The 20201-nt window shown below is 44.1% G+C and overlaps 1 protein-coding gene across 8 annotated transcripts in view; it reads left to right on the forward strand.

The window, feature by feature from the left end:
* Positions 1–20201, forward strand: part of dnah14 (dynein axonemal heavy chain 14) — a 362578-nt gene that overhangs the window by 197307 nt on the left and 145070 nt on the right. For all 8 annotated transcript variants that reach the window (XM_062972594.1, XM_062972581.1, XM_062972591.1 and 5 more), the window contains 7 exons: positions 2510–2578; positions 3827–4013; positions 6994–7073; positions 8827–8889; positions 9205–9376; positions 9686–9775; positions 19705–19836. In XM_062972594.1, coding sequence (XP_062828664.1) covers positions 2510–2578; positions 3827–4013; positions 6994–7073; positions 8827–8889; positions 9205–9376; positions 9686–9775; positions 19705–19836 — 793 coding nt within the window. The remainder of the gene's footprint in view (positions 1–2509; positions 2579–3826; positions 4014–6993; positions 7074–8826; positions 8890–9204; positions 9377–9685; positions 9776–19704; positions 19837–20201) is intronic.

Raw genomic sequence — 20201 nt, forward strand, 5'->3', positions numbered from 1 at the left:
CCTCGGTATTTGGGTCCCTTTCCTATCGTTAAAAAGATTTCTTCTGTTGCGTTTCGTTTGCGTTTACCGTCTAGTTTAAAGGTCCATCCAGTCTTTCATCGTTCGCTGTTGAAACTTGATACCTCTAGTCGTCGTGGTGCTATAGCGGAGGGTATCACTGCCACTTCTCCGCCATCGGGGGAGGAGGCCTTTGTGAGAGGGGATAGTGTTATGATTGAGCCTCATGGCTCTGTTACTGACAGACGTGGGCGTAAGACTCCTCGAGAGTCAGATACTCTCGAGGAGCGAGAGAGAAAAAGACTGCGAGACATATTTGCAGCACCATCTGACGAGGAGTCTTTCGAAGGGTTTACGGAGAGAATGGAGGAGGGGCTGGTTAGCTCAGAGGAGGATGAGATGGATTGGACTCGGGTAAGGGAGGAAGTGGGTGCCACTGGCCATGATGGGACAGAAGATGAATGGGGACCTTCAGGATTAGACCCATGGTTTAGCTGGAGGGATGGGACGGGATCCACAGCTGGAGATGCTGTTGGGCGTAGTCAGAGGTGTTCCAGCTCTGACGAGGAAAGTGATGAGGAAACGCCCGGGTTAAGGAGGACAGCTGACAGTGATGAAGATTTGTAACTGGCATAAAATGGGGCTTGGGAGCAATTGCAAATTGCGTTGGGCAAGGTAATCTGGGCAAACGCTTGGGATCCGTGTGTGTGTGGGACGCTTCCCTGAAGACTTGTGTGCTTTCCTGTGCTGTGACGTAAGTTGATTGGAATCCAGGGTCAGACGGCGGGAGGGATTGTGTGGGCATTTGTTTGTGCAAACCTGTGCTTACTCTTATTAGCTTGACCCTCCGTCGTCTTCTTGACGGACGCCATCTCCTGCTTTGAGAACTCGGACTGAACTGACCACGGCTTGTCTTCCCCCCTTCTTGGACTTGGAAAAACTACAAACGTCTGCTTCTGGCTTTGATCTACGGAACGGAACTGGTCTACTCAACTGCTACAATCCTTGGCTGATTTACTCGTGTTGGAGATCCTGTCTGCTGTGTGTGTGGGGGAGCGACGCAAGTTACTCTAAGCACAGTGTTGGCAGCAGAGAGGAATCTGCTGCCAATTAGTTGCATTCTTTGTATCTTTTGTTCCTTGGCTTTCGTTTCGTTTATACCCAGGCTGAAGCAAGCAGTTTGTTTTTACCCGGATTAAACTCCGGTTTAATCCGGTTTATCTTTTGAACATTTACTTTTGCCCCTTTTTGCTCCTAAAGGCAAAAACTGCCTGGCCCTTGTGTTTTACGGGCATTTTTGAGTTCTGTAATCTAATAAACTCTGTTACTTTGAATCTTGTGGCGTTCTGTCCTTGACATTAAAAGACCATAAGGCTTGGGCTAAAGTATATTTAAAATGTCCCATTGTTTCATACCCAGGTTCTGCAATCAAAATAGAGGTCTTGGTTAAGAAGCCAATGGTCCTGCATGCTAGGATAACTGGTTTTGACTAGGACTTTTCAGTGTTAGCCTCCAAAGGGCGACATTTTGTGTACATTTCATCATTTTAAATTATACTTTGTGCAAAATAAGAGGAAATTGCCATTTCAGTTTTTTTTAATTCCTTTAACTTGCAATATGATTGGTTAGTCAGTTTTATCTTAGATTGAGTCTAATAACTATTTCCTCTTCTGGCCATTTTGTTCTCAACTGGTTTCTAAACCAGTTGTTCTCATTTTTATTCTATTTTAATGGATTTTATTCTGTTGTATTTTATGTTTATATAGATTACTTCAGTTATAGGTTGAGACATTAGTTTAATCACTAGAAAAACAGACTAGAAGTAGTTATATACAAATGGATAATGCAAGGTAAATCTGGTGTCCTGAATGCCAAATCAGCCCTGAACAGCAGCAGAATTGGGACTCCCTGAACTACTTTAGAGGCAACAGGGAGTTACAACCACCCAACCCACACCAAACATGGTTGACTCCACTGGGCAGCCACCTTATGGGACTACCCATATTGCAGTTGTCACCAGCCATGATATCAACACACTATCTTCTTCTTGGCATGTTGGCTTACATCAGAAGATGGGAGGAAGCAAGTGGATAGTCTGGCTAATAGTGGTCATACTGATTGCAGCTGTCATTATTATACACCTCTGGGTCACCAGAGTTTGGGGAATGCAAGATGACAATCAAGACAGCTGCCACTATTTTTGCTTAGAAACTGGCCCCGCTGTGGATGCCCTTAATTCTGGGGAGAACTTTAATTCTGAGTCAAGATTCAGGTCCTATCCCCCCCCCCCCCCCACACACACACACACTTTAGCTAAACCTGGAGGAAGGCCATGCTCTCAGTTACACCAGATCTACCCCTTCTGGTGCTTAGCTGCTGTTAGGCTGATCCATATATACACTGATCAAAGTAGTCAGTGTATGTGTCCTAGGATAGTATAATAGGTTTAACAAAAATTCTTCCTATTTTATTACTTAAGAAACTGTATTTAATCATCTAATATTTGTCATAGATTTGTACTGGAAGGAAAAGAAATCCGTCTGAAACCATTTTGTGCAATCTTTATTACCTTGAATCCTGGGTAAGTGATAAATGTTGTCTATGACTATTAAAAAAGATAGCAAAATTATTTTTATATGAACATATTTGTCTCAAATTGTTAAATCACTAAATTAAACATATTGACCTCTCTCTTGCAACCTTACCAGAGATTGAATGTGGGATTATTTTGTGCATTCAAAAACATATGACCTCCCATTGAACAAATGTGGGCCCATGGTGTCTAATTGGGTTTGGTTCTTAGACCCTCTGTGAATATCAAAACCTATGGATGCTCAATTATCCAAAATATAGAATGGGATAGTAAAACAATGTCCCTTCTATTAAGTGGCAAAATCAGGGTTTGTCTTTTAAAATATATTTTTAAGACATGAATAGTTGAATCCATGGATGCAGAATCTGAGGATACAGGGGGCTATGTATACATTCACTTCTCCAAAACAATGACAAAGCTTATCTGTCCGAACGTGTCTCCCGCTACGACCCACCTCGAAGCTTAAGATCATCAGATGAGGCCCTGCTCGCGGTCCCGTCAGCCTCACAGGTGCGGCTGGCGGGGACGAGAGACAGGGCTTTTTCAGTGGTGGCTCCCCGCCTATGGAACGCCCTCCCCATTGAAGTCAGGCAGGCTCCCTCCCTCCTGTCTTTCCGAAAGAGGACAAAAACGTGGTTATGGGACCAGGCATTTGAGCATGAGTAGCAGCAAAAATGAGATAAGAATATATGACCTACTGACAGACCCCACATGAACATGGAAAGCGCCTTAAATGTATATTTAAATGTATAATTATGTATATTTTAATGGATATTCTTAATTTTATTGAAATTTTTAATCTTGATGGATTTTTAAATTTGATGACAACTGTTTTTAATGTGTATGGTTATACTGTAAGCCGCCCTGAGTCCCCTGATGGGTGAGAAGGGCGGGGTAGAAGTGATGTAATATAAATATAAATAAAAATAATCTGAGGATACAGGGGGCTATGTATACATTCACTTCTCCAAAACAATGACAGTTTAAACTGATAATTTTTTTACCTTTTTTATATCTATCTAAAGATAGCACATAAATTCTTATTTATTTTCCTTTAGAATAGAGCAATAGCCATGGTCCCAGTGCTTTATCATAGGCAAATCTCCTACATTTTTATTTAGTACTTGGCTTCTTTTGTAAATTGTTTTGTTATTGTTGAAAGTGTTCAAACAGTCATGCTAAAATCTTCTTAATTTGAACTTAAAAAGTAACTCATTATTTTTCTTTCTTTTTCAGATACAAAGGTCGTGTAGAACTCCCTGACAACCTGAAGTCATTATTTCGTCCTGTGTCTATGATGGTACCAGATTATGAACTCATTGCTGAAATAATGTTATTTTCAAAAGGTTTCAAATCAGCAAAAACACTTTCAGGGAAGATAGTAAATCTTTATCATCTTTGTAGCAAGCAGCTGTCACAGCAGGTAAAACTTTCTGATAAATGTGTTAAATTATTACCGCAAAAATATCAAAGTAATGTGTAGCACCTTAACAAATTGTATTACTTTGCAAACTGAAGAATTGCTGCAGTTGGCATATTTATATAGTGCTTGAATAGTTCATAACCATAAGGTAAAAATACAAACAATGAAAGCAATCCTAACAGTAACTATTTAAAAAAAAGGTTTGGATAGTAATATAGACATCCTTGACTAAGATGCTTCTGAAATCCTATCTGCTCCCTACACAAGGCATAGAATGGCCATGCGGGAGTTTTCAGAGGCAATTCAGTAACAGTAGCAGTATACAGGATTGCTACTATAAGGTGATGAATGACCATTGTCAGTGCTGAAGACGTAAATAGAGAGAAGATCAATGTATATTCTAGCATAGAGATTTTAAAAATAACAAAACTCCTCAATGTATAAACACTGTGATTTGCACGAAGCAAAAAGTATAATAGTTACCAAACTTTTGGTTTGGGTCTGCTAGGTGCTATTGTCAAGGTCAGACGCCAGCCAATGGATGAAATACAGTTTATTGTATAAACAACTCAAAAAAAGCTCTTAAAACAAACACAGGACCTTGCGACACTTAAACTTCAGTGTGAAACAGACATTTAAACTGAAAAAACTCCAAAAAATCAATCTGGAAAATAATCCGGATTATCCAGAGATATAATCCGGATTAAAACAAACCTGCTTAGATTCAGTTCAAAGTTGTAGGACAAAACGGAGAAGGCAAAACAAACTACGGGCCAAGTTCCCAAGGAACCAAAATAAACAAAATCCCAACTGGGTACAAAACAGAGTTCAAAGATTCAAAACAAACAGCGTCCCAAACCGGGCTGAACTTTGCCACCGGAAGCACCACAAACAACCCGGTGCCAAAAACAAGTAACGAAGAGCAAAGAGTTACTGCAGGGTCAGAAGCCAAGCCAAGGACCCGTGACAGAGCGTAACTGCAGAACCAGGAGTCAAGCCGGAATTGGGAGCGGAGCGTTACTTCAGGGTCAGGAACGAAGCCAGCGGTCGGTAACGGAGAGTAACCGCAGAACCAGGAATCAAGCCGGAATTGAGAGCGGAGCGTTACTTCAGGGTCAGGAATGAAGCCAGCGGTCGTAACAGAATAGTTACAGGATTGAGAACAAAGCCAAGCCAGAATATGGAGTGAAGAATAATGCCAAAACGATGTCCAGTCCAAGGTCCAAGATGAGGTCGTCACAGCAAAGTCCTCATCAATGGGTTGACACAAGTAGCCAAAACGACGGAGGTGAACTAATGCAGACAGTAATACAATGCAGTCTAAAGAAAACCCACACAGTTCCAACCCCCGTCGTAGAAGTAACCCAGAATAAACTTACATCGGTTGCACAGTCTCAAGCCAGTCTTCAGGAACACGAACACGAAACCTAATGGCGTCCAACAACCACCTTGCCACACGCAAGGGCCCAATGGCCAAATGCCCACAATTTATTTACAATTCGTCTTCAGAACTTGAGCTGGGCACCGCCCTTCCCATAGGTTGTTCCCATTCCTCATCTGAGCTGAAACCACCCTGCCAACGCCAGACCTACCCTCAGCTGTGGAACTATCCCCACTCCTCCAATTAGACCACCTTGGGTCTGATCCTGAAGGACCCCACGTTTCCTCAGCGTCCCCATCACCAGTGAGCCCAGTCTCCCCATCACAATCCTCTGGAGTGCGTGTCCACTCCATGCCATCCTCTTCAGCCCGTGCCACATCCCCAACATCCATTTCAAGCCCCTCATCCCCTTCAAAACCCTCAAATGAATCCTCATCTGTTGATTCCTCAAATATCCCTTTAAGCCTCTTTCTCTGTAACTCCTTAAATGAGTCTTGCTCCCGAGGAGTCTTTCTTCTCCTCCTGCTACTATCAGTAGTATCATTGACCCCAGAAGGCTCATTCACAACAGCTATCAAGGGAGTGCTGAGGAAAAGAAGATGTGAGGAGACTGCTAGGAGCAGGATTAAGAACTTGCGACTTCCAAAAGATGCATCAATGGTGCCCAAAGATGCTACCGTTTTCCAAACTCTTAATCTAGCTTTACAGAGATCATATGCTGGTTCTGTAATAGTTTGATGATTTTGTCACTTTTAGTCTAATTTAAGAGAGGAAAGTGGAGTATAAATGTAATGATAATAACAATTATAGCAATAATGTTATTCATTTATATTCCACTATTGGGACTCAAAGCAGTTTACAAAATATTATAGCCAATGCAGACTGTGCCCTTTGGCTACACATTATTTCTGGACTTTTGAAAGATAGTACTTAATGTATAACTTCCTTCAGCAAACTTATTTCATGCTGTGCTGTTGACCTGAGGCAGAAACTATTAATATGTGGCTGTTTTGATATATTCCTGTCATTTGAAATGGGGAGCTGTCAAAAGGCTCCCCTCCCCCCCCCCCCCCCCAGTCCCCCATTTAAGTCCCCAAACTTACCGGAGAGGCCTGCTAGCAGCACAGGCCTCTCCCTACAGTCCTCCTGACGTGAGAAAATGGTGCATCAGGAGAAATCCCTCCTCCTGATGTATCATTTTCTTGTTTCAGAAAGCTGTAGGGAGAGGCCTGTAAGGCCTACAGGATGTTCCAGTAAGTTTGGGGATCTAAATGGGGGCCTTCGGGGAGGTTTCATGACATCTCGGTTTGACTCGGGATGACACTTAGCACACACACACACACACACACACACACACCCCGTGTTTGGGTTGGGGGTGGGGACTAGAAACCGCACTGAAGCGGGTTACTTTAACCTATTTTGACATGGGTTTTAGTCATGTCTGGAAGTGCCGTAAGAGGACTGCTTGCTGAAAAGTAAGAAAATTAGCATGTCACATGCCCTGCCAGCTTTACTGATCAGGGTCTCCTTTTACTTGATACTGAGGACACTTGCAAGAAGTTCCAAAAAAGCAGGAAAATCTTATTTTATTATTTCTAGGATCATTATGATTTTGGCATGAGAGCCATAAAAACTGTGTTAATAAGAGCTGGTCAGAAGAGACAAGAATTAAAATCCCAGTAAGTAAGATTTTTAATCACTTTATATTATTTCATTATTAATTTGTTTCATGAATTTGGATGGCCAATGCATGGAAATTTAGAAGAGAACTGCAGATAAATTGATGAGATAAGATCCAGAAGGAGGCAAATTATTGCTGCCATCCTAAATTATCAAAGGGTTGCATAAGGTGATACAGGTTTTTCAGATCTTTTGCTGCCTCATTCTGCTTCCCCCTCTTTTGCCAATTAGTTTTTACAATATGAATTAGGAGAATAAAGCCTTTGCGTAGAACTTCCGGACAAGTCTTATTTCTAAATCCTGTGTTGTGATGCTATCTAATTCAGGACTGGATACTGTGGAATACAATTAGGATTGTATATTAATCTCAGGAGGGTTAAGCTAATTTTTTTAAAGTGACACAAACATACACTTTCAGATGAGGGTGGAAAATGTTATTGTAGTCTATAGGATTCCTAGGAAACAATGCTACTTAAAGTAGGAGTCCAATCTGCAAGCTGTTGGCTACTGGTACACATTGGGTTTCTAGGAAAGAAAGAAAGAAAAAATAACCAATGGACATAATTATAGTGCTGGTGCTGGTCTCTGGCACAATGGGGAAGAAATATTGGGCACATCTACACAGGCCAAATATCCCAGTGCTAATCCAGTGGAAGCAAGGACACACATGATTTGTCCCTGTTGGATTGCCACCCTTATCGTTATTGTGTTGTTACCATGATAGTAGCAGCCACTGAGCTTGAAAGAGCTCCTGGTTGTCAGTTGTCACCTTTGCCAATGCTTGCAAAAACACCAGCACAACTGAGAGAGGAGTGGGGGGAAAGAAGGAATTGCCCTCGCTTTGGGGGAAAACGTCCCATGTAGATGAGCTGCTGGAAGACTTCCCTAAATCAAAGTATCTTAAAAAGCACTGCTATGGAGGTTTCCTATTCATATGAATTCTGCTTTTTAATGTCTGTATCTAGGGATGGGTTCCACTGACAGATCTGTATTCTGGTAAGATGTGCAGCTTTTAGTATTTTTTTGAACTTACAGAGGTAATTTCAATCTTTTCACCCAGAACCTGAAGAGTTCCTCTTTTAAGGCATTGATGCACAACTGTGGAAAAGCTGAGGCAGTGAATTGTTCTGTTAATACTATTCTGTCAGTTCCCCTGTTCTGTTAGTCCACTCATGTATCATACCTAAAGAACTAAAAAGTCAAGTGAGATAAGATATTGGGAGTTGTTTTTTTTTTAAACAACTTCAAGTCAGCCCTATACAGGTGGACAGAATTCGGGCTGGAGATGGAAATTGACAGAAAGGTATATTGCTTGTACAATTTTCCTGATATTGCTTTTTCTGTCTTTCTCTCACATATACACATATAGGGAAAATGTATGAGCAATATGGTTTTTTGAACTTGAGAAAAAAATGCAGAAAATCTTGTCATAAATCTCTTACAAACTCATCTTCCATAGCAGGGATGTCAAACCTGTTTTCACAGAGGGCTACATCAGCCTTATGGTTTTCTTCAAAGGGCTGTTTGTAATTGCAACACTATATAAATATTGTTATGTTGTCCTTGCATTGGAAGCCTTGCAATCACGTAAAATGACATGCTGGGTTGGATTCAGCCCAAAAGGCATGCATTTGACACATATATTCTATAGTGTCTGAACACATTTAGTAAGCAGTCTTAGACTTTGGAATATAATGTCTAGAATTAAGGAAATATGGAATAGGTTTAACCCTCTATTTTATTTTTAAATAGCACATCTTCAGTTGGCGTGATTTTGCAGAGAGCAGAGAGCAATATAACATCAAATAAATACATGTGAGCATATCTTATTATTATTTAATTATTTCCCACATTTGTATCCCACCCCTCTCACTCTGAAGAAGATTCAGGGTGGCTTTACAACAGGCAACAATTCGATGCCAAGATATATAAAACTGAAAATAAACAGATACAATTAAAATCCATACAATTAAAACATCAATTATTAAAACACCAGTTAAAATCACGCAAATTTTTAGAATGTCTCAGGAAGAAAAGGATAAAAGCAACAACTTCCCTAAGATCAAAAACAGAAAGTAAGTAAACAATGTAATGATTACTAATTATGAATTTCTTTTAACACTTATGTAGTAATAAAAAGAAAATGTTTTCTACAATGGAGGAATCTCTCATCATAATCAGTGTGCTGAAAGAGGTTAATCTACCGAAATTTCTTACTGATGATGCTTCATTATTTGAAGACATTTTGACAGATCTCTTCCCAGGGGTGAAAATTCCAAAAGTAAACCCAAAACAACTAGAGGTAATAAAACATATTATCAATAGGAAACAATGTTTTAGAAATAAAAAATGCTGCTTAACATTAAGCTTAAAATGAAGATGATCAAAATCTGACTTTTGCGCTATTCAAGGGAGCAAATTTGTATTCTTTGAAGTGGTACAAAAACAAACCATCAGGCTCCTTCAGAGTCTTTTCAGCCATAATTACAAGGATTTTTTTAAGTTCCTGGTTGCTTTATTACCAAATTTCATGACCAAGTAGACTGTGAGTAGGCTATTATTTTATATTATTATATGATCATTGTAATTCAGGCATTTCTTTTAATTTTAGAGTGCAGTATCTTTTGCAATACAGCATTTATATTTGCAGTCCTGGGAAAGTCAGATAGAGAAGGTTATACAGTTTTACAACCAAATTATGGTAAGTATATTTGAAATTAAATGTGTCACAGCATTTACATGTGGTGCACATATTGCAATCAGTGCTTTAAATCAAATTGCTGGCACCTCCTAGCAGGCCTGTAGCCGGGGGGAGGGGGGGGGGAGTTTTTTCAGATTAAAAAAACCTGGTTTACTCATGAAATTTAACTGGTTAACCAAATTCCCATGCTGGGTCTATGAGACGCAAAAAATTAAGAGTTCCTCCAGGCACTATCTCAAGCAGATATTGACAGACCTGTAGCCAGGGGGGTGGGGTTTGGGGTTCAGCCCCCCCCCCTAATTTTCAAAACCCTTCCCAACTTTTTTTTCTGGCTACGGCCCTGCCTCCTAGTGTAGGCTTGTTGAGTCAATTGCTGAATGGTGTGTTAGCAATTTAGTAAATCTAGATCTAGTTGGTCTAGTGTAATTGGGGCAAGTATTTGAATATCAAAGACTCCAGGGAAATCTAGTACTGCAAGCATGATGTAGTAACATAGATACTGTACTAAGAAGAACAAATGACCTACATACCCTGTAGGCACCAGATCCTTTCTGATCATGAAAACTGAGCAAGGTCAACCCTGGTAAGTATTTGGATGAGAGACCAACAATTAATCCAAAGTGACACAGACTATATTTTAGAGGACAGACTGACAAAATCACTTCCGTGTATTTCTTAGCTAAGAAAACCATATGAATTTGATAAGGCTGCATAGGTCAACAGGCAAATTGAAGGTATACACACACACACACACACACACACTAAGAATGCTTTTATTTATTTATTTCGTGTCAAAAGCATTTCACGACAAATACATTTCACAATGATGGGGGGAAAAAAGAAAATCACAAGCAACTAAATAGTTTTGGACCAAAAGCGGGCAACAGCAACCGCATTGTCCGTAGCTTTAAACAACTCCTCCTCCGTACATGAGGCAGGGCATTGTGGGCAAGCATACATATGAGGAGTTGTTTGTTCTGCTCCACAGTCACACAAGGTGGAGGATTCCTCCAGGTAGTGCCACCTTGCCAAGTTGTCTTTAGATCTGCCCACTCCGCTTCTCAGTCTGTTTAGGGACTTCCAAGTTGCCCATTCTTGGTTTGCCCCGGGAGGAAGACCCTCATGGGGGGCCATCCAGTTAGAATTGCCAGGTTTAGCTGCCCAGAGAGACACCCTTGCTGCTGCTGGAGGAACATCAAGAGGAGTGGTGGTTCTCATGAAGCCCTTCCTTGATTTGAGTCTGGTGGGAGGAGGCTGATAGTCATGCAGTGGGTGGCTTTCACAGTGATCAACCTTTTTTCTCTCGCAGTTAGCAGAGACTTCCCGTCGCACGTCAGGAGGGGCAATGCCAGCTAACTTGTAGAGTTTATCAACAGGTGTAGGTTTAAGGCATCCTGTGATGATTCTGCATGTTTCATTCAGTGCTATGTCCACCTGCTTTGCATGGGCAGACTTGTGCCAAACAGGACAGGCGTACTCAGCAGTTGAGAAAGACAAGGCCAGGGCTGATGTTCTTATTGCTTGTGGGTCTGCACCCCATGCGCTGCCAGTCAGTTTCCGCAGGATGTTATTGCGTGCAGCTACTTTGTGCTTGGTGTTCATGCAGTGTTTCCTATATGTTAGTGTTCGATCTAAGGTGACACCAAGGTATTTAGGATGGAAACAGTGTTCAAGCTCTTGGCCTTCCCAAGTAACTTTCAGTTTCCTGTTGGCTTCATGGTTACATAGGTGGAAAGCACACACTTGTGTCTTGGCAGGGTTGGGCTTCAGGTGGTTCTCTTTGTAGTAGCTGGAGAGATCTTTCAAGGCATTAGTGAGCTGCTTTTCAACTGTTTCAAAATCTTTTGCTTGTGTTGTAAGGCCAAGGTCATCAGCATATATAAAGCTCTTTGTGAGTGGTGGTTGTGGCTGATCATTCGTGAAGATGTTGAATAAGGTCGGTGCAAGGACGCTGCCTTGGGGTAAACCATTCTTTTGCCTCCTCCATCTGCTTTTCTGGCCCTGAAACTCTACATAGAAGCTGCGGTTTTCCAGGAGGGTCTGGACAGTTTTTGTAAAGTCAAAGTCCCGGGTGATATGGTAGACTTTATGCAGCATTTTTCTATGTTGCACCGTGTCATAGGCTGCCGTAAGGTCCACAAAAACTGTTCCCGTAATGCAGCCTTTCTCATAGCCTTCCTCGATATGCTCAGTCAGATGAAGAATTTGACCTGTGCAGTTTTTCCCTGGTCTGAAACCTGCTTGTTGTGCAATAAGCTTGGGTTCGATAACAGGCCCTAGTCGATTTAATAGCATCCTCTCATAGACTTTATATAGATGACATAAGAGGGAGATGGGTCGGTAGTTCCTGGCATTGGAGGCATCTTTACCAGGTTTTAAGATGGCAATGATCTTAGTTTTCCTCCATGCTCTGGGAATCTGTTTGTGTGCCAGGCATTGATTGTAGAATTTCAAAAGCCAGTTTTCAGCTTTGGGACCCAAGTGTTTGATTTGCTCCATCATCAGGTCATCTAGGCCAGGTGCTTTACCAGTCTTACATCGCTTGATGGCTTCTCTGAATTCTTTCAGGTTTAGAGGAGAAGACAACTGGTGGGTTTCAAGTTCTGGCACCCTGTTGATTTTCATCTTTATTCTGCTGCAGTTGGTTTTCCCATTCTGAATTAGCTGGTGAGCTATCTGATCTGGTGTCACGTTTGCGTGTCCATGGTTGACCAGAGGGTCACTATCTAGGCGTCTCAGCAGTTGCCAGGCTTTTCGGCTACTCTTGGACATGTCCAGGTTTTCAAGCAGCTCTATCCAACGGTCTTTCTTATCATTAGCTAAGGCTGTAGATAGTTTTTGGCCTGCTGCTATAGTCCCATCACTGTATGGATTCTCTTGAAATAGTCTGAGATATTCCTGTAGCTGATTTAGTGATTCTTCGTTTAGGCCTGGTAGGTAGCTTGTGCGACAGCCTCTAGGGATTGAGAGCCTCGAGGATCTTTTCACAGCTTCTACAAACAGGTCATAGTTTTCTATAGAAGGTTCTATATCAGAAATAGCAGCTTCCAAGGTGTGATGACTCATGGGCCTTGTAGTCCTGCACAGGACATTGTAATTCCTGATGAAGATGAAAACTTGGGTTTTTTACCTTCCCAGTCTGAACTGGATTCCTCTCAGCCAGATCTTTCCCAGGCAGATCTGGGAACCTTGCACCTGCAAGAAAGTTGTCTCCCAGAAGTATGTCAAACAAGCCCAGAGCCTACTTCTCCCGTATTCTTGCGCCGGGAGTTTTGTAAACAACAGAGAAGTTTAGATTCAGCTTCGCGCAGGAGTGCGAGGATTGCAGCTAAGAATGTGGCCAATTAAGACTGCTTCTCGTGAGAATCTTTGGGGAGTCTCACATCTGGTCTCAGAGTTAGCTTTCGGTTCTGATTCCCAGAGAACTGCTTCGGCGGGAAGCTAGACTCTATTTAGGTGTTTTACCCGCGTAGTAACTTCGCGGAGTCAATTCGTCAGCCTACGGAGCGAGTTGTGTCTGGACAGCGCGCTCCGGTTCAAGCCTCGCTCCTGCTCAAGCCTTGCCTTGCTATCCAGCCTTCGCCTTGCTTCCCAGCCTTTGTTTATCTACGGACTTTGCCTTGTTTCCCAGGATCAATCCTTGCCTTGTTCCACGGATTTATCAAGTTATTCCACGGACCTTGTTCTTGTTCTTAGTTACCTTGTTCCACGTTCAAGCCTTGTTTCAAGTATCAAGTTATTTCCTAGCCTCGCTCAAGTTTCATGGACTAAAGGACCTTGTCATCTCCCCTCACTTTGCTTGGCAAAGTGAGTGTTTCGGTTATTGGATTACAACTTTGGACCTTAATATTTCTTATTGGACATTGCTTTTCTGGACTAATTCTGACCTTTCCTGAAAGGTCTAATTCTGGACTATTTTCTACACTTGTTTTTATTAACTTTATATATTCCTACAATAAAGATATTAGATAGATTCTGGCCTCTGTGTATGGTTATTGGTGCTCTGCAGCCTGGGTCGTGACAGTTTGACTCCGCCACCCTAAGCACCAATTAACCTCGGTCAGAATGTCTACCGGAACCGTACCTGGGCCGAGCGGCCAGCCGATTACCTACACCATCGACAAGGAAGAGGTGGACCGAATCCGTGATAAGCTCAATGCACAGGATGGAGAAATAAGGGGTTTGAAGGAACGCGGAGTTCGTCTTCCGGCCATGGCGTTGCCAACCAAGTTTACTGGAGAAGCTTCTAAGGTTCATGTCTTCCGTCGCCAATGTCAAGCTTATCTGGAGGCCCGTGCTGCCGAGTTTCCCCAAGAAGACATCAAAGTGGCATGGGTTTACAGCCTTCTAGACGGGCCAGCGGCCAGCTGGGCGACGGCCCTGTTCGACCAAGCCTCTTCACACCTAAGATCAGCGCAACACTTCTTGGACCACCTCAAGGAGACTTGGGGAATCGAGGACAATTTGGAGGCAGCCGGTCACAAACTCCGTCGCCTTTTCCAAGGAGACAGACCTATGTCTCAGTATATAGCCGAGTTCCGAGTGCTGGCCCACAACACCGGCTGGAACGATGTAGCCCTCAGGGGACAATTCCGGGAGGGTCTCAACATTGAAATGCTGGAAGAAATCTCCAAGGTGGATCCTCCCCAGACCCTCGAGGCACTCATTGATCAATGTTTACGGGCTGAAGTCATGATTGCCAACAGGAAACAGTGGGTTCGAGGCCAGGGCAGTAGAGCCGGGGCAAAACCCCCCGCTCCCGCCAGCGTTCAGCCACGTCCGGTGTGGAGACCCCCACCGCCAACCCCATACCCCAGAGGAGGCGAGGAGGTGCCGATGCAGTTGGGCAATGTGCGTCCCAGACTAGATGCCGCCGAGAAGGCCCGTCGTCAACGCTTAAACCTCTGCTGGTACTGCGGGAACGGGGGCCACTTCGCCAGAGAGTGCCCAGCCAAAGGGAAGCCTGCCGCCCGTCTTGCGGCGGCGTCCTCCACGGAGACGAAGGCGTCTGAGCCGACTGGCACACAGCCGGCGGGGGAAGCCAACGACCGGGTGTAGAGGGGCTCGCCAACCCGGTCAAAAAATCCATCCAAGAGCCGCCAACCGGGGTCCTGTTCCTTCTCGTGGTCACATTATGGTCAGCAAAAAGGGGACCCGTCATGATCCACGCCATGATAGACTCTGGAGCTACCAACAATTTCATCGATAGAGAGTATGCCGACTCTCTGGGATTACAATATCATGATTTCAAGAATGCCCGTGTGGTGCAAGCCATAGACGGCCGTCCCCTCAAGACGGGCCCCGTAAGTCAGTGGTCGGAACCCACCAGGATGTGGATAAGGGAACATATGGAAGAGATTTCCTTCTTTGTTACCGAGGTTCCCCATTTCCCTGTGATTTTGGGAATTCCATGGCTGACTCTCCACGACCCTAACATCTCCTGGTCCAACAGAGAACTGCAGTTTGCTTCACCGTACTGCCAAAACCATTGCCTCGTAGCCAAGGTATGCCATGCCACAGACACCGAGCCCATCATCACCTTGCCAAAGAAGTACTCCGAGTATTGGGATGTATTCAATGAGAAAGAAGCCGAAAAATTACCCCCACATAGACCTTATGACTGTGCCATTGACTTGGTGGAGGGGGCCCCGATCCCGCGAGGGCATCTCTACTCCCTGACTGAACCAGAGCAAGAAGCTCTCAGGGAATTCCTAGAGACAAACCTTCGCAAGGGATTCATCAGACCCTCTCAATCCCCAGCCGCCTCCCCAGTGATGTTTGTGAAGAAGAAGTCAGGGGAACTACGCTTGGTGGTGGACTACAGAGCATTGAACAATATCACCAAGCGGAACAGCTATCCCCTGCCTTTAATCTCGGATCTACTGGATCGGCTTCGAGGAGCCAAGGTTTACACCAAGCTGGATCTTCGGGGGGCTTACAACTTAGTTCGCATCAGGGAAGGGGACGAGTGGAAGACCGCCTTCCAGACCAAATTCGGATTATTCGAGTCCCGAGTTATGAATTTCGGTTTATGCGGAGCCCCCGCAACGTTCCAGCATTTTGTCAATGACATTTTTCAGGACTATCTAGACAGGTTCTTGATAATCTACCTGGACGATTTTTTGGTGTTTTCCAGATCACAATCAGAACATGAGAACCACGTCAAAATGGTGTTACAACGATTGCGGGATCATGGACTTTATGCCAAGCTGGAAAAATGCGCTTTTGATCTACAAGAGGTAGATTTCCTTGGTTACCGCATCTCGCCTCTAGGGCTTTCCATGGATCCAGCCAAAGTTTCAGCAGTATTGGAATGGCGGGCGCCAACTAACAAGAAAGAGGTGCAGCGTTTCTTGGGGTTCGCGAACTACTACCGCAAGTTCATTCCAGATTTTGCCCGCTGGTCCGACCCCATCACTAGCTGCATCCGTGGAAAGCAGCCTTTCCGCTGGACTGATCAAGCAGAGAAAGGGTTCCAGCAACTAAAGAAACTATTCACCTCCCAGCCAATTCTACAGCACCCAAATCCTGGAACCCCTTTTGTGGTGCAAGCGGACGCCTCTGATGTGGCAATTGGGGCTGTACTCTTACAACCGGTGGGAGATCACCTCCACCCCTGTGCCTTTTATTCTCGTCAACTAACCACACCAGAGAGGAATTACACCATTTGGGAAAAAGAACTACTGGCCATAAAGGCAGCCTTTGAAACTTGGAGACATTGGCTAGAAGGGGCCAAATTTCCCATTGAAGTCCACACTGATCATCGTAATCTAGAACATCTAAGAACTGCCCGCAAACTAAATCAGAGGCAGCAACGTTGGGCTTTATTCTTTGAACGTTTCAACTTCCAGATCCATTATGTGACCCCAGCCCAAACCAAGCAAGCAGACGCCCTGTCACGTAAACCGGAATACGCTGCAGGGCGCAAGGAGACCTTTGAATCCCAACTGCTACAACCTGAGAACTTTGCCACGCTCACGGTGGGGAACACCAAATCCATTCCCATTGGTTCAACTTCCCCTACTCCAGGACCCATCTGTGCTCAAGAAATCAGGGCTAGTCAGCAAGCAGATGCCTGGGCGCAGGACCAACTTCGCCAAGGTCTGCATTTTCCCTTTTCGCTTAAAGATGGGCTGCTCTGCTATAGAAATCATGTCTATATCCCACCCGGACCGGGCAGGGAAAAGGCGCTTCGTCTGTGTCATGACTGCAAACCAGCAGGACACTTCGGACTATTTAAAACTATGCATCTGATCCTAAGGGATTTTTGGTGGCCCAAGATCCGCAAGGATGTGGAAAAATATGTCAACACCTGCCCAGTATGCCAGCGCTCCAAGATACGAAGGGAGAAGCCCTCAGGGCTTTTACACCCTCTTCCTACCCCATCTCGCCCATGGGAAATAATTTCCGCGGATTTCATCACTGACCTACCACCTTCCTGTGGGTTCACCACGATCTTAGTGGTGGTGGACCTATTCACCAAGTTAGCCCATTTCATTCCCTGCGAAGGCCTCCCCACGGCCAAGGAAACTGCGGATTTATTTCTTCAACATGTCTTCAGACTACATGGATTGCCCAAGAGTTTAGTCACAGACCGTGGATCTCAATTCACCTCTCGTTTTTGGAAGGCACTACAAAAACTATTGGGCATAGACTCCCGCTTATCTTCAGCTCATCATCCCCAAACAGATGGGCAAACGGAGCGCACCAATGCCACTTTGGAGCAGTATCTTCGCTGTTATGTAAACTATCAACAGGACAATTGGGCTTCTCTGTTACCACTGTCTGAGTTTGCCTACAACAATGGAGTTCAAGCTTCTACAAAAGAAACGCCGTTCTTTGCAAACTACGGCTTCCATCCACGTTTCTTTCCCCCTGTCATTGAAACTTCAGAGGTTCCCGCAGCAGAGGATTGGCTGCAGGAACTCACAGCGGTGCAACAACTTTTGCTCCAGCAACTGGACCAAGCCAAGGAGGACTATAAACGCCACGCTGACAAACATCGCCAGCCGGGCCCCGAAATCAAGGTAGGAGATCGGGTTTTCCTGTCCACTCGCTTTCTGCCCTCCCACCGCCCTTGCCGGAAGTTAGATGCCCGTTTCATTGGCCCCTATCCAGTGGTGGCGCAATTAAACCCCGTGACTTTCAAACTCCAACTTCCGCGTTCAATGCGCATTCACCCAGTGTTTCACCGTTCCCTGCTCCTTCCGGCGGATGGTGTGCGTCCTGATACAGACCAACCGGCCCCCCCTCCTGTTTTGATGAATGGGGAGGAGGAGTTCGAGGTTGAGGACATTTTGGATTCTCGCTTTCACCGCCGCCGCCTACAATATCTCATTGACTGGGTGGGTTTTGGCCCTGAAGAACGCTCTTGGGAAGACGCCTCCACAGTCCATGCTCCTGATCTAACCCGTCGCTTTCATCAGACCTATCCCGCCAAGCCGCGACCTCGCGCCTCGGGGAGAGGGCCCCAGTTTGGGAGGGGCCTTGAGGAGGGGGATAGTGTGATGACTCATGGGCCTTGTAGTCCTGCACAGGACATTGTAATTCCTGATGAAGATGAAAACTTGGGTTTTTTACCTTCCCAGTCTGAACTGGATTCCTCTCAGCCAGATCTTTCCCAGGCAGATCTGGGAACCTTGCACCTGCAAGAAAGTTGTCTCCCAGAAGTATGTCAAACAAGCCCAGAGCCTACTTCTCCCGTATTCTTGCGCCGGGAGTTTTGTAAACAACAGAGAAGTTTAGATTCAGCTTCGCGCAGGAGTGCGAGGATTGCAGCTAAGAATGTGGCCAATTAAGACTGCTTCTCGTGAGAATCTTTGGGGAGTCTCACATCTGGTCTCAGAGTTAGCTTTCGGTTCTGATTCCCAGAGAACTGCTTCGGCGGGAAGCTAGACTCTATTTAGGTGTTTTACCCGCGTAGTAACTTCGCGGAGTCAATTCGTCAGCCTACGGAGCGAGTTGTGTCTGGACAGCGCGCTCCGGTTCAAGCCTCGCTCCTGCTCAAGCCTTGCCTTGCTATCCAGCCTTCGCCTTGCTTCCCAGCCTTTGTTTATCTACGGACTTTGCCTTGTTTCCCAGGATCAATCCTTGCCTTGTTCCACGGATTTATCAAGTTATTCCACGGACCTTGTTCTTGTTCTTAGTTACCTTGTTCCACGTTCAAGCCTTGTTTCAAGTATCAAGTTATTTCCTAGCCTCGCTCAAGTTTCATGGACTAAAGGACCTTGTCATCTCCCCTCACTTTGCTTGGCAAAGTGAGTGTTTCGGTTATTGGATTACAACTTTGGACCTTAATATTTCTTATTGGACATTGCTTTTCTGGACTAATTCTGACCTTTCCTGAAAGGTCTAATTCTGGACTATTTTCTACACTTGTTTTTATTAACTTTATATATTCCTACAATAAAGATATTAGATAGATTCTGGCCTCTGTGTATGGTTATTGGTGCTCTGCAGCCTGGGTCGTGACACAAGGTCTCTGTAAACTTTGTCCAGTTAGCTTTATTGAAGTTATATCTTCTGCGGAATGGGACGCTTTTCGGTCTTACAGCTGCGTATGCTACGCAGCATATTGGTCTGTGTTGTGTGTTAGGTATTGGGTTTAATACCCTTTTGACGCATCAGATCAGGGTTATAACCACGCTTCCATCGGCTGCTATTGAAAGATGGTGGTAATTTACTGTCATGGAGGAGGCTCATTCTACTATTATCAGCTCATGTTAGAACTGCTTCACCATTTCTATCATCTTCGTCATAGCCCCAGACACAGCTATGGCTATTGAAATCTCCCACAACAAAATGGGCTTCATGATTGACTAAGAATGCTAATTATACTATTGAAAGCACACTTTGAAAAGATTTAATGTATCTTAACAATATTAAAGATCTATTAATGTTTCAGAACTCGTTTTAAAATGTATTTCTAGGCTCGTGTTGGTGTGATGCTCATAGGCCCTACAGGTGGAGGAAAGACTACCATTAGAACAATTTTAGAGAAGGCTTTGATCGTCTTACCTTTGGTGGATATAGACAGTAGTACAAAGCTTGATATTCTTCAGGTAAAAATGTTTTTTTTCATTAATTTTAGGCCTGTTTTGAAATTGGTGTTCCTATGTAATCTCTAATAAGTACAAATGCCTGAGAGGTTGGCTATGAGATAGCATTATTATGCTATATTCAAAATATTGTCACAATGCTTACATTTTCACCATATTATTCATGCATCATTCTGGTAATTGCATTTTGAAAATATTTTAAAGGATCAGTCTTTTACTCTAGATGCGCTGTTCCTGGGAATGAGATTGTTTTAGACTATGGCAAAAAAACCTCCACTATACTGGAGTACTTGCATTTAGAAATGCCAAAGAAATTAATTCAATCCAGAATGAGTTTCAGAGATCAATAAAAACTGCCTGCAAAACTG

Source organism: Anolis carolinensis, chromosome 1 (assembly GCF_035594765.1).
Source record: "Anolis carolinensis isolate JA03-04 chromosome 1, rAnoCar3.1.pri, whole genome shotgun sequence".
Classification (NCBI taxonomy): Eukaryota; Metazoa; Chordata; class Lepidosauria; order Squamata; family Dactyloidae; genus Anolis; species Anolis carolinensis.